The following is a 14,434-nucleotide window of genomic DNA, read 5'->3' as shown; positions in this document are numbered from 1 at the left end:
TTTGGACTTTTTGAGACAAGGTCTCCCTGTAGCCCTGTAGCCCCAGCTAGCCTGGAACTCAACACGGAGACAAGGCTGGCCTCAATCTCACAGAGATCCGCCTGCCTCTGCCTCCCAAGTGCTGGGATTAAAGGCGTGCAATGTCCCTCTTAAATCTGAACTCGACTGCCCCCTCTCCCCCTTGCCCTTTCCTCTTGAACCCAGAGGGAAAGGATTTTAGGGATACCTTCCACTTGGGCAAGGGTTCTTTGGAGATGCAGAAGGGCATTCTGGGGTGGCGGGAAGGGGCAGGCTGGTCTGGGCAGGTATGTGAGAACCAGAGGGTCCCAAGGTCCCCGCAGCTGTTTATCTGCCTTCCTCTCCCACCCTCACATCTCCTTGCCACTAAAATCTTTCCACCAGTTGGTTCCTGTCTCACGGGGAAAAGAATCCAAGTCCTCATGTGCCTCAGGCCCTGCTACACACACAGGCTTTGACCGAAACCTCTGCTCTAGATGCCCTGCTCAGAGTCAGCTCTTTCCCATGTCCTCAGAGCAGGCTTCTTAGACCACTGTGACACAGAACACGACTCCGGCTGCCTCAAAGCTTCACGGACTGCATTTCCTGCTCCTTGTCACTATCCTGAGAGCTCAGGTGTCATCTCTGGCTTCTTGCAAACACTGTTCAACCTTGAACTTTCAGGAAACAGCAGTATTAACTAGTCTGTGACTCTGGGACCCTGATCCAGTGACTTAGCATCTCTGGGCCTCCGTTTCATCTGTAAAATGGGCAGAGGACATGAGTGGACAGGGCAAGAACTTGTCAGGGGCCTGCTTTGAGGTCTAAACACTTAGTTGTAAAATGGGCAGAGGACATGAGTGGACAGGGCAAGAACTTGTCAGGGGCCAAGGCAAGATGGACACTGGGAGTCCTGTCCCCATGTCAGTACATAAGAAGAGAGCAGATGTTGGTGGGGATTGCCTGGGCAACAGAGCACCATAGCCAGTCTCCATGTTGGAGAGTGAGCGATGGCAGTCTGGGGCCAGCCCAGCACTCAAGAGTGTGGTCACCTAACTGTGATTCCAGCAATAACTCAGAAGCATCTACTGGTGTAAAAACAAAGCCAAGGGGGGTCCCCAGAGCAATGTGGCCTGTGGAGGGGAGCAGCTGAGGGGGGCAGGCAGGCTCACCCAGGCTCTGGTCCTCTCCTTTGGGAGTTCCCAGAAGGGCCCTCTGCTCTATGCCCCTTCCCAACCTTGGGCTGACCCCATCTTGGTCTCTCATTGCTGTCCTGTCCACTACCTAGCCACATGATGATGGGCATGGCTGGCACAGGCTTATCAGAAAGGAAGGGGTTTCCTATGGTACCAACCTATTCAGGGCTCATAGAGGCCTGGGGAGGAAATGCTCAAGTTGACTGGGCAGAGACCCAAGAGAGCTTTGATGGATAAGGATTACCGAGCACTTCCTGGCTACCAGGCCTGTGCAAGATACCAGCCGCCTCTGATGCAGGCTTCTACTATCCAAACATCGCCATCCCACTCCAGTACCCCAGGCCTTGGAACCCTCATTTCCCTACCCCATCCTGGCCTCTAGCTGGGCTACAGGGGCCCAATCCCGGGGCTATTCCTATCCACACACGGCAGGGATGCCTGGGGCAGCCTTGCAGAGCTACCTGGGAAAGCTGGAGGGCCTGAGTCACAGCCAGGTCAAAGAACAGGACCAAGACCAGCTGGGGCTCCAGGAGGAGGAGGGCCAGGTGGGAGGGAGGAGCCAGTAGGCCTTCTGCTCCTCCTCTCACCCAAGTGCTCCCAGCCCCACCCTATTGCGTGCTGCAGGGGAGAACAGGGCCCTTTGTTCCAAGCTGGCCCACAGCCACGTGACACTCCACATCACTGTCACTGCCTGGGACGACCATCAGAATTGGGTTCTAAGGGCTGGGTGTGAGAACAGGCAGTGCTCCCATACCCCTCCCCTGGGGTGAGGACACCCCTGCCTGTGCACCTACTGTGTGTTAGGCTCATGGCAGCTCCCCACTCTCCCAGGACACCTGTGTGACCTGGGATAAGGCACCTGGCCACTCACACAAGCCTGTGCCGGCACCCCTGGCCCCAGTGATAGCCTTTTCTAGAGGTGCTGCATTTGGGTTCACAGGTGGGGCCGGGTGAATCCACTGTTTACAAACAGCTAGAGGCTGTCTCTAGGTGCTATGACTCAGCTGAGTGGTGGCTCCTCCCAAGCTGTTTATTCGGCTTAACATCCTGTCCAGGAAGCCACTGGGGGGCTGTGGCCCAGCTCCTCTTTCCTGCTGTCTGCTGACCTGACACTTGGGGTCTGGGGCATCATCAACATCAACATGCTTGCTGGGTCTGCTCTGCTGCGGCCAGGAGGCGTGCAGGTCTGGGATATATCCATGCCTGTGGCAAACACATCCTGCAGCCCAAAGGCAACACTTACCCACAGACTTAGCCACAGTCAGAGGCTGAGCAACCCCAAAGCCAGCGAAGAGAAGCACTTTCCTCCCCAGCCCTCTGCCAGGCAATGGAAGTCCCGGTTGTATCTCCATCGTAAAGCTGAGAACAGGGAGGCCCAGAGAGGGCACACAGTTTGTCTGAGGTCACACAGTGAACAATGTCAAGTGTGCACCCAGGCTTTCTCACCCCCAGGGCTGCTTGCCTTCCTCTACTCTGTACCGAGTTAAAGACCTGACAGACTGGGCTGTGGCGCTCATTCCCTTGGGCGAAGCCTGGCCTTGGGTTTGGGATTCTAACTTCCATCTCCCCTAATCACGACCCCTAACCTGGTTCCTAACTTGGAGACACAACCACCCAGTGTGGACATCACAGAATCACCATGACGTACCAGGCAGGTCGGCAGAGGGAGCTGGGGACAGAAGCCCGGAGACAGAACAAAGCTCCCTCAGAGCTACTCGGTAGAACAAGCCCTCCAAGTGCCCTGTGGCTGCTGTTCCTTCCCATAAGCCTTTCTTAAAGAGCTGAAGGTCCCTTTATCCATGCAGGGCCTTCTATGGGCAGGAAGGGCTCCTCCTTTATAGGAGGGCCATAGTCGTCGGGACAAAGGTTCCCAGAGACTTACGGGAAGCTACATGTCCCCGTGAGGTGGCACCTTCTCCTGTTCCAGGTTGAGGACTGGAGAAGCCAGAGCGCAGAGCACTTGGTCTGGCATGGGGAAGCTGCAAAGGCTGAGGGGCTGGGCTTGCTTTGGCCTCTGGGGCCTGGCCCTGCCCCCAAAGCAGCAGTACCTGAGCCATGTACTGCAGGCCTCCCCTGCTCTGGCTGCCTGCCCGCTGGCCCTTCCACCAGCCCACTGAGTCATGCAGGCTGCCAAGAAGCCTACGAACAAGAACCTGGGACTTGCCTGAGCCACTCCCACTGGCTTTGGGCCCAGCAGGATCCAGTGTCGCCAGGGGCATATAGCACCCTCCATGGCAGCTGGGGCTAGCTCTGCCTCCTGAACCCCAGGTCTGCCCCCCAAGAAGCCCTGTAAGCAGCCACCATCCCACTGGAAAGATGTGAGTGGTGGCTGTGAGGCCCCATTTGGACAGGAGTCTGGGCCACCTGCTGGCTGGGTGAGGCTGGGAAAGACTGGGCAGATTCCAATCCCTTGGTGGTAGGCTTTGGTTCTGGCCTACGAACAGGGCTCATCTCTGCCTCAAACAGGCTGTATGGTCAAAAGAAACACTTAGTGGAAAACACTTAGGACAAGGCCTGGCATAGGCCACATGTTCAGAAAAACGGTTTTCCAAAGCTACCCAGGGTCCTTGGTGGGAAGAGCCAGGCATTGTCCCTGCTAGCAGGGAGCTGGGATACCTTTACGAAATGCAGCTGAAACACAGATCCATGAGAGCTACCACTTTAGTTCCCAGCCCTTGTCAGTGTCTCTACTAGGAATGGTAACAGACTCTGCGGCCAGGCCTGAACCATCTAAGACCAAGGGGCCCTGGGTTCTACAGCAGCATTTACAACAGCCTCAGTTCCTGCAGTTCAAGGTCATTGTTGGCTATGCAGTCAGAGCCCAGCCGGTTAAATAAAAACAAACAAACAAACAAATGAAACAATTCCCAAAGAAATTCACCTCTGACCCGCTGACCCTGGGGCATCATGAATAAAACACATTTTTTAAAGTAAGAAGGCCTCAGAAGCAGATTGGTGGCACATGCCTTGATCCCAGCATTTGAGAGACAGAGGCGGCTGGATCCCTTTGAGTTCCAGGCCAGCCTAGTCTACTTAGTAAGACAGATAGTAAGTAAATAAAGAGATGATAGATAGATGACAGATAGAATGATTGATAGATAGATAGATAGATAGATAGATAGATAGATGACAGATAGATGATAGATAGATAGATAGATAGATAGATAGATAGATAGATAGATAGATAGATGACAGATAGATAGATAGATGCCATAGGAGAAAAAACAGTGGAGGAGGCCACTGCCATTTTCCACAGGCCAGGGAGCCTGGGTATGGCTCTGAGATCCGACAGTACAGAGCGGCTCACCTGCTGTGGGGTCACTTCAGCACACATGCCCTTGGGGGTCTAGGCTTTGCGGGTACAGTCCTGTGTATGACAGCAGAGACCTCTCACATGCTGGCAGGTGTAGGGACACATCACCTACACATCAATACTGACCTGCAACCTTCCCCACTTCCAAAACGAGGAGAAAGGAGCTTGGATGCTCCTCGGAGATCAGAGGCTCTGTTCCCCAGCCCTGTTCTCCCTCCACATAGTGCGGGCTCTCTGGGTAATACCTTCATGAACAAGCGGACCTGGTGGTCTCAGCGGCACCTGTGGTACCCAGGTTCCTGGACTCTAGTCAGAATTCCTCACTGGGAGATCAGGAAAGCTTCATGCAGGAGGTAGAGAGGCCAGAGGGCCAGCACGGAGGAAGGGCACATTGTCTGTCCACCTGCCCCCATAAAGGTGCCATCTCCCAGAAAGCGAGTGGGACACGAGGCTCAGGCCGCCCAGCAGGGGAAGGTGGAGGAGGTGGCAGCCAAGCTTTCTGGGAAGCAGGCACCGGTTTCCTTAGAACTAGGGCCTGGAGCTTCCCAGAAGTCAGCTTTTCTGCTCGGGGGTGCCAAAGTCAGCCCTGGCTCAGTGCAGGGCTCTGGATGGCCGGGGGCAGTTCTTGGGAAGTGGGTCTCAGTCCACTGGGTGCATACAGGTTGCTCTGGTGCAGCTTGGCCTGGGCAGAGAAGCCCCTCCTAAGGCATAGCCAGAACCTGGTGAGGCTGAGGCTGAGGGGAGCCCACAGGCAGGCCCTTGTGCCGGGTAGGCCATGGACAGGCAGAGTTTGGGGACCACAGGAGTCAGGACAAATGGGCCCTTGTGGTGTGGGAGACTGCCTGCTGTGCCAGGGACACTGTGTGCCCAGAGCTGCCACCAGCCTGCCATCCGGGCCTGGGAAGCAGGGTTGCCCTTTCAAAGGGATCTCTTGGGCTGCCCCGGCCTGAAGAGAGCTCCAGGCTCCAGCTGGCTGCCAGGAGATGGAAGGGCTAGTACCCGTTGCCCTCTTTCCCACAGAAGGAAGTTCCCCTTCTCAGGCTGGCAGGCTGGGGTGGGGGGAAAGCTAATGCCGTGGGTGACACTGTCTTGTCCTCCCTCCCAGCCACCTGCTGGCTCTCTGCCAACCCCTAAACTTCCTTCCTTCCTTGGTTCCTTCCCAGAAGGACAGACCCTCTACTCTGTCTCTACCTTCTCACATCTGGGGAGCTGACAAGGGGACAGTGAGGTGCTAGGTGCCGTCACCGGCGCTGGTCTTGCCAGGGTCCCTTCAGGTCTCTGTGTTTCTAACTGTTAATAGAATGTCATGTTTCTCTGTATGTGAACAGACTGGAAAAAGGACATTCAGGTGACTGAGGGGCTGGGCTGGGAACACCAAAAGCCTCAGGTCAAGGCATCAACCAAGAGTCCCCACTTGTCTCTTCACATATGTGCTGGCTCAGCTCCTATAAGTCTGTCATGTCTGGGGACACATATGCCATTGGGCCAATAACGACAAGGTCAGATATTCAGTCAAATGTGGGCAAAGGCATCCGAAGGCAGGGAGATGTTCCCCAGCCACACATGTGCACACAGCACATACAGTGCTTCACATCACCCACATAGCAGGCCCAGAGGCACATCTACCACACAGGGAGGGAGTGTGACCGGGCTCTGCACTCCCTTAGTGCCTCCATCTGGCTTCTGTGCCCACTCCCGCTTCTAGCAGGGCCTCTGGCTCTGTGGAGGAGGCAAGTGTTTCAAGAGGGGATTTCCTGGCCCCGCAGCTGGGAGGGAAATACCTCTTGGACTCCCAAAGAATTTCAAAGGTATGTGCTGATGGGCCAGGGGAGCCAGGGAGGTCAGGGGGCAATGCTACCAGCTCAGTCCCTCCCCTGGACACCACAGGCCTGTTAGCTCTCCTCCGGCCCCCAGATGTCACCTCCCTGGTCACTCAGCTCTAGGCCAGCTTGAACCACCTTGCTCTTAAACTCCAATCCTGAGCACCTGGATATTCGGAGGCCTGGACTTGGCCTTGAAGAAGTGGGGGATATGGGTGGAGCCCCACCCCCCAAATGGCCCAGGCAATGTACCCAACTTATCTGGGTCTGTCTGGAAAAATCTGTGGGTTCAACTCAGGGCCTGCAAGTCGCTGACTCCAACCTGCACCAGCTCCAAGGGTGGTCACCTCTAGGGCCGTACTGTCAGTGCTAAGACACTCCCTGTGCCTGTGGAAGGCCCGCTTTTGTGGCTCCAAGTGCCTGAACACCCACGCACGCGCGCACACACACACTTCCGTGTCTCTGAGTCCACAATGGAGGGTCAGGGAGGCTTGGGTTAAGGAACCCGACCAGGTCCACAGGGCTCTCACCAGTCTGACTTCATCCTCCCTTTTGACCTAGATAGCCCAGATCTTCCAGGGGCTGCTGTCCCCTCGTGACAGGGGATAGGCAATCAGGACTGGGCCACAGCACTGCATGGGTGGGAGGGGGCAGGAATTCCTTTGGGATGCATTCAGTTCAGGTGGGGGCCGCCTCAGGGCTCCAACACCCTTGTCTCCCTGACCCTCCCAGTTTGAACTTGGCATTTACCGGCAGAATACACACCCAGATCACAGAGGGTCAGGATGGTTCGATAGACCCACGGTTCCCCATCTCCTTTGGTAATACAGGACTTCGGGTGGTATCCAGAGAAGGGGTCCTGCCCTCCCCAGGGAGGCCAACTCTGCATTCCAACCCAGAAAGAGGAGAGGAGAAGACCCCATTTCCCCCCCCAGCTCTGGAAGACCCAGCAGTATGGATTCCTTTACTTATGCATCCAGTCCACAGAGCAGGGCTAAAAGGCCAAGAAGGTCAAAGCTGTGCAGAAGGTGGGGCATCAGGGCCCAGACAGTGGGGGGGTGGGGGCTGCACACTCCCATCTCTGGTCCCACCCTGCTGGGGAGTAGCCTAGGGCACTTGCAGCTCCTGTCTCTCCCTTTGGCCTAACACCCCGCAAGGGCTCTGCTCAAATCCTGCTGCCGTTCCATCTGTGAACGCACTGAGTGTGCCTAGCACAGACCAGACAATACCACAGGAACCTCTCAAGTCTGGAGGTATGCACACCCCTTGGGTTTGAAAGATCAGGCAAGCACCGCTCGATTCAGAGGTAGCTATAGCCCAAGGTCACCCAGAGAGAAAATGAGTAAGTCCTGGCTCCCCAGGGCACCAGAAAACCCCTACTGGGTCAAGGAAGTCACCAATGTCACAGTCTTTGCTGCCAGTCCCTGAGAGCATGCCAGAGGGTCATGTCCTTACAACTTGTGGCTCTAAATCCAGCCTGCCCACCCAGCCCCTACCTGTCCTCTCTCTGCCTTCCGCGGCAAGGCCCTTCCAGGTGGTCAGGGGCTTCGGGCTTCCTCTGCCAGCTGCAAATTCCTCCCACCTGTATCTTCCCACAGTCCTCACAAATGGAGGCAGCACCCAAGGGGGTACACAGCCACGTCGTCCATCCTCTGGGCAGCCGGGAGTGGGAATTTCCTTGTAGGAAGGGAAGCAGGAGCAGGACTAGGGCTTGGGAGAGGGGACACAGCTAAGTTTGGAAGAGCTCAGCCCTCATCTCAGGACACCCAGTAGCAAGCCCCAAGCCGAGGTACAACGCCAGTGTCCAGCTCCAAGGCACCGGAAGCCGGGTACCTCACCTAAAGCTTGAGCCTGGCTTCTCACTTTCCCATGCAAGTTCCAAGTATGAGACTTAACTCTTGGGGCAGTGTTTACGTACAGAATGGTGAACACAGGCAGAGGTGGAGCTGGGCCACGGATGGGCAAACAGAGACCACTAAAAAGGAGTATGTTGGTGTCACCTGGCCATTTGGTCTCAAATTGGCCTAGAATCATAGCCCTCTAGTCCAGGGGTCCCAGAAGTCCTTTGCCCTTACCACACCTGCTGGGCCACCTTGCCCCAGGTCCAGGGAGCCCAAAGATACAGGGTATGGAGGGGGTAAAGCCTTCTGGATGGCTGGCACTGGGGTAGAATCCACTGTACCGCTGACTCTGAATTCTCTGACATTCTGCCACTGTCCAACTGTCACTCAGGTATCCAGGAAACGGCCTCTGTTGCTAGGGGACTGGCCTGATACCAGGCAGCTGCGAGGTGGGGTGATGGGAAACGGGGAGTACACTGGGGTTTCCCTCAGGAAGGATCCAGGGGCGAGGGCTGCTGCGTCCCGTGTCGAGGTTGGGGGTGGATCAACAGTGAGAGGCACCCAAGCAAACTCAGAACTAAGGGCCACACAGGCCATGGGAAAGCCCCTAGCCTGGAGCTCTTCTGCAGGTATTTTGGGGGACTGTAGTTGCCAAGCAACTGTTCTAGGTTGCCATGGGAACTCTCCCTTCTGGGGCTTGTCATTTTTAGGGGGATGCCACAATCCTTTCCATCCTCTTTCCTCTCCACCTTCTGAGGTTGGCATAGCTGCCCTGGAAGGGGATCTGGAGGGTCCCTAAGACCACCCCCCACCTCAAGCACACCCCCATCTCACTATGCAGCTCAGGCTGGCCTTGAACTCACAATCCTCCTTCCTCAGCTGGGATTACAGGAGTGGACCACCATGCCCTGCTAAGAGAGGATTCTTTGAGGCTAAAAAACCAAGAACACTAATATAACACAGAGAGCAGAGTTGAGGCCTTCGTTAGCATTGGAGGGATGAAGAACGGATTTAGATTAGTTTACTCTCCATTTCAGCTAACCACCACCTCAGGGCCTTCCCGCTCTGCACAGCACCACCTGACCACTGGAAGCCCACTGTAATTGGAAGGAATCTGGTCCCAGCCCAGGCGTCTGGCTCTCCCCTGGCTTGTCTGTAAACAGGGACTGTCCCCCGGGACTTGTCACTACCTAGCTGGCGGAGTCCCCTCCACCCCCAGTGCCTGTGCTTTCCCACCTAAAAGCAAGGTACCAGGGCATCTGCCTTGCAGAGGTCTAGGTAGCTAATGAGATGCTACAGTGCAGACCCAGGGACAGAAGGGGCTCTCAAGACCCCCACATAGGAGGGGCTCCACAGCCCAGGACAGAACGTGAGGGCTGGGGAGGCCCTGCAGAGCACAGCTCCTCCCTGGTGCAAGACCCTCACCTATGGCACCATGGATAGCAGAGCTGGAGCTGAGCTCCATGTCCTGAGGCCTCAGCTCACACTGTCACCGTCAGACCCCCGGGCAGCCCGATACTCCTGGTTCCTGAGGTTCCTCCATATGCCGTGTCCCTTAACAGTCTGAGGTGTTCCCTACAGGCCACCTGCACACAGCCCTCTATTAACTACTTTGTGTGATTTGGTCAGTGAGCCACTGTAAAAGGCCAGTGGACCCCAAGGGAAACCCCAGCAGCTCAGGGCTGAGAAGATACACAGCAGGATTTATTAAAGGAGGAGGGTGGGGGGTGGGGGGTAGATGGGGAGGGTGGAGGAGGGTGACAGTGACAAATGGCCTCCACTCCAGTCACTGTCCCACCTCACTCATGCCCACCAGAACCCATTCCACGTTGTCCTACACACCGGTGCATGACAAATGGCATCTAAGAGGACCACACTGTGCTGCACCAGGGGCAGCAGGGCAAGCTGGGCAGCCACGCCTCCTTTGGGAAAGGGGTATTTTTGTGGACAAGGACCCTTCTAGTCATGAACTGCAGGGGCGGTCCACCTATCCCCTACAGCTGCTAGGGGAGACTCCTAGTCCTGAACCTCATGGCCTGTGGTAACTAGAGAGCTGTTGGGGAAACCAGGTGTAACGGAGCTGGGCCAGGCCAGCTTGGCTTGCTAGTGAGTTACCAAGGGAAGTCCTGGCCCCCAGGGTATAGGGGGGGAGGTGAGGTCCAGTCTCCTCAGCAGCTGCCCCCACACCACCCTCCAGCCAGCCTGGTCTGATTTCCTTTGGTGAGTGTCACCAAAGAGATGACTCCTGGCCTGTTTACAGTTTGGTTTTGTCTCCTAGCAACCAGGTGATCCCTTTGTGGTGGTTCAGTATGGTGTGGATCTCCACAATGAAGTTCACAGCACCACCTCCTGGTACTGCCATGAGAGCCCTCAATCCTGGGGAGCAAAGTCCACTCATGCCCCAAGCATAAGGGAACCTGGCCTTCTCTATACCCCATCACGGGCTAAGCTGTGTGTCCCCCCCAAGACCTTTGGTTCTGTGATTGAGAACTTATTTGGAAATAACATCTTTGTAGATAAGAGTCAACAGGAGGCCATAGTGGATTTAGAGTGGGTAGGGTCAGGGTCCGCCCTAACCCAGTAAATGGTACCCTTATAATAACAGAAAATCAGACACAGACACGCAGAGGCAGTTCTGTGAAGGGACAGGACTTGGAGTGCCAGTTTACAAGGATCTAAGCCTAAGGACTGCAGACACACCAGAGGCTGAAGAGGCAAGATGGATGCTCTGTTAGAGGCTTAGGAGAGGACCCAGTGCTGGGCATGCCTTGATTTCAGACTTCTGAAATTATGAGGCTTCTGTTGTTATGGAGTCACACAAGAACATGATTACAACAGACACTAGGCCCAGCACCTTCATTCCTACCTTCCTCTGCGACACCTACCACAGGCAGGCCACCTCCTTCTAGAACATAGCCAAATGGATAATCAGATCACCCCCTCTCCTGTAATCACCAATTTCAGAGAGATGTTCACTAAAAAAATCAGGGACTGGGGGGGCTGGAGAGATGGCTCAGTGGTTAAGAGCACTAACTTTTGCAGAGGACCCAGGTTCAGTTCCCAGCACCCACATGGCAGGAAACAAGCCTTTAACTCCAGTTCCAGGAGAATCCAATGCCCTCTTCTGACCTCTGTAGGCATTGCACGACACAGGTGCACATATACACATGCAGGCAATACACTCATACACATAAAAATAATAATAAAATTAAAAAACCCAGGGGCTTGGTGGGAGATGGCCCAGTGGTTAAAGTGCTTGCCTTGCAAGTGTAAGGATGGAATTCAGATCCCTAGAACCCACATAAACACTAAGTGGGGTGGCGGCCAGCCTGTGAATCCAGCTTGGGAAGGCCGAGAGTCCCAGAGCAAGCTGGCTAGCGACTCGCCGTATGGGGCGCTATGGGTTTGACTGAGAGATTCCTCTGAGAATAAAATGGAAGCGTAATGGAGGGTGATTCCTGAACATACCCACCCACGTGTCCACACACACGCAAACGTGTACACACACACACACACACATACACACAGAGGAAAAGGAAAAAAAGAAAAAAAATCAAGAGATGGTAGTGTGTGTGTCGGGGGTGCCCAGAAGGCAGAGAGGGCAATGAGCGGTGGAGAGGTGGGGCTTCCTGGTGGAGTGCAGGGACAACCAATCACACTGGGTTTCCATATCCCTAATCCCTGAGGCTCAGGAGGTTAGGCCCTGTGGGTCACCCCCCTAGGGAGAGTGACATCCTTCCCAGTTTCATTTCCCAGTCTACACACCAGCAGGGTGACATGAAAAGAGTAAGATAGTGCCACCATGTGGCCAAAACCTCCCAGAGCTTGCCATGCTAAGATCAGGCAGAGTCCCCGCGAGGCCTCCCAATGACCTGCCGCTCACAACTCCATCCTGACTGGACTGGATTTGGAAACTGACTTCCAACCAAAAAATACTGCAAATGAAGTCACTATCAAGATTGTTTTTCTTAGTTTTTTGGTTGTGTTTTGTTTCTTACTTATTTACTTATTGGTCTTTATGAGACAGGGTCTCCCTGTAGCTCCAGCTGTCCTGGAACTTGATATGTAGACCAGGCTGGCCTTGTACTCAGAGAGGTCTGCCTGCCTCTGCCTCCCAATGCTAGAGTTATGGAGGGTTCTTAGTCACCAAGTGGATGCTGGGATTCCCAGGTCCTCTGCAAGAACAGACAGTGCTCTTAACTGCTGAACCATCTCTCCAGACCCTTGTTTTGTTTTTTTGAAACAGGGTCTCCCTGTAGCCCCAGGGGCCTGGAACTCACTATGTAGACCATGCTGCCCTCAAACTCACAGAGAGCCTCCTGCCTCTGCCTTCCAAGTGCTGGGATTAAGGGCATGCACCACCACCCCCAGCGGAGATTTTTTTTTTTCTTTAATGACTGCTGTTATGTTGGCTTTCTCCAGTATTTCCCCCGCTCACCACTGGGGAAACAGGTCCTGATGTTATAAGCTGTTCTACAGAGAGACCCACATGGAAAAACAAAAACAAAAAACAAAACCCGCATAGGGCCCTCATGGCCACCAAGGCCCGGAAAGCCCTAACGGGATCTTGTCCATCACATGGGACTGCGCTCCAAAGTGGCTCTTGCCAGCTGAGCCTCAGCAGTGGCCAGGCCCAGGCCCCAGCTGAGCCTGCCTGGGTCAGTCTCCAGAAAACTGACATCATCAGTGACTGTGGCTGTCAGCTGTGAGTTAAGGGCAGGCTGTCACACTTCAGGGGATAAGCTGAGATTCTGTTTCTCCGCCCACACCCTGGGAGCGCTGGGAGGGTCCACAGCAGCTACTTTTAGAGCCACACCCTGGAGCAAGGCAGCCCCTGGATGGAGTTCAGGCTGCGTGAAAACGTGAGCGGATGCTGACGCTCTTCCCCTCTGCTCACACAGAGGACAGGGACGCTCGTGATGGAGGTAGGGTTGGATGGAATGCACAGCACACAGAGAATGGCCCTCCAAGCTCTGCCCCAGGCTCTATTTGCTTCAGTGCGCACAGGGACACTGCTGCCCTCGGGTGGCCAGTACCAGCACTACAGCCCTAGGCAAAGAAACCCCAGAAAACAAAACACAACACCTTTGTTTGGAGTTGTGAAGGCAGCAGCTCTCCCAGGCTCCAGCTGGGCACAGCAGCAGGACCTGCGGGTCCCAGGAGAGATGACAAAGACCCCGAAGGCCTCACTTAATCCCCTCTTTCCCTCTGATGGCTCTGCGTGGTCCAGCTCACTCTGGAGGCCTCCTCTTTCAGCTTGGGTAAATGACCGTGACCTCACTTCCGGACTCCAGTGAGTCCCTGGACCCTGGAGGAGTGCTCTAGAGCTCTGCCACCTCTGCAAGACCCAGGCCTGCAGGTCACCCAAACCCTCAGGCTGCTCTCCACTCCGAAAGTCCACCAGGGAGAGCTCATTTCCTTAGAACCGTGGTCAACAGACACTCCACAAGCCCGTGGGGCCCTCGGGGGTCACAAAGGCCAAACATCCCTCTCTGCAAAGGAGGAAACTGAGGTCATCTCCTCTGCAGGCCGTCCATGCAAACATGTCTAGTTCATGGCCCAGTGGTGGACTCAGGACCACCAGCCTTTCCTCTCCAGGCTGATTTGAGGATGACCCCTGCCACGCAGATCCTGGGAATCTTGAGAACCTCTGTGTCCATCAGCCCATCCCGTACAATCAGGCACCCCCGCCTCAATGTTGCTAGGAGACTGGACGCCTCTATCGCATGACAGAGCTGCCTCCAACCTCTTCCTTTCCCATCTTGCCACCTCTCCACTGTCCCGCCCTCCTCTGATACCTAGGAAGTCTGCAGGATCTTTCCTGAGTGAGTTGGGGTGTGCGCTCCTGCCTGGATGGGCTCCCCATGGAGAGGGTGGCCAGGGTTCCCTATGAACCTCAGGGCCTCTCATTCCCAAAGCAAAGCAAGGGTTGAGCCCTGACCCTAGGAGGCCGGAAGCCTTCGCTTCCCCGCTGGACTCCGCCCACCTGGCGTAGCCCCTTTCCAGACCTCAGTTTCCCGATGGTACCAGGCAGCCCGGACGCCGAACTGCTGAAGCGCCCGCTCCCTCCCCGGCTGGATGCGGGCCTCCTCCGCCCGCAGTGCTCCTCCTCCGCCCACGCAGACTCACCTGGCAATCTACCATCATCCTCAGCCTCGGCAGCTCATCGCCAGCCCCAGGGCGGGGCGCGGGGCTCGCAGAGGCCGCTCCCCTCGGCCCGCGCGCGGCGCAGGGGGGCGTCCGGCCGCGGGGCTCATGGCGCGGCCT

At 55.7% G+C, this 14,434-nt stretch overlaps 1 protein-coding gene across 1 annotated transcript in view; it reads right to left on the bottom strand.

Annotated features, from left to right (window-relative positions):
- Positions 1-14,428, bottom strand: part of Ralgds (ral guanine nucleotide dissociation stimulator) — a 43,900-nt gene extending 29,472 nt beyond the window's left edge. Inside the window, exon 1 of the mRNA XM_029568737.1 lies at positions 14,297-14,428. Within this exon, the coding sequence (XP_029424597.1) occupies positions 14,297-14,314 (18 nt within the window). The 5' untranslated portion in view covers positions 14,315-14,428. The remainder of the gene's footprint in view (positions 1-14,296) is intronic.
- Positions 14,429-14,434: the final 6 nt, after the last annotated feature.

This window comes from Nannospalax galili, unplaced genomic scaffold (assembly GCF_000622305.1).
Source record: "Nannospalax galili isolate Female #2095 unplaced genomic scaffold, S.galili_v1.0 scaffold300, whole genome shotgun sequence".
NCBI classification, from domain to species: Eukaryota; Metazoa; Chordata; class Mammalia; order Rodentia; family Spalacidae; genus Nannospalax; species Nannospalax galili.
Note: the sequence above shows the minus strand (reverse complement) of the source record. Positions and strands in the feature narration are given on the sequence as shown.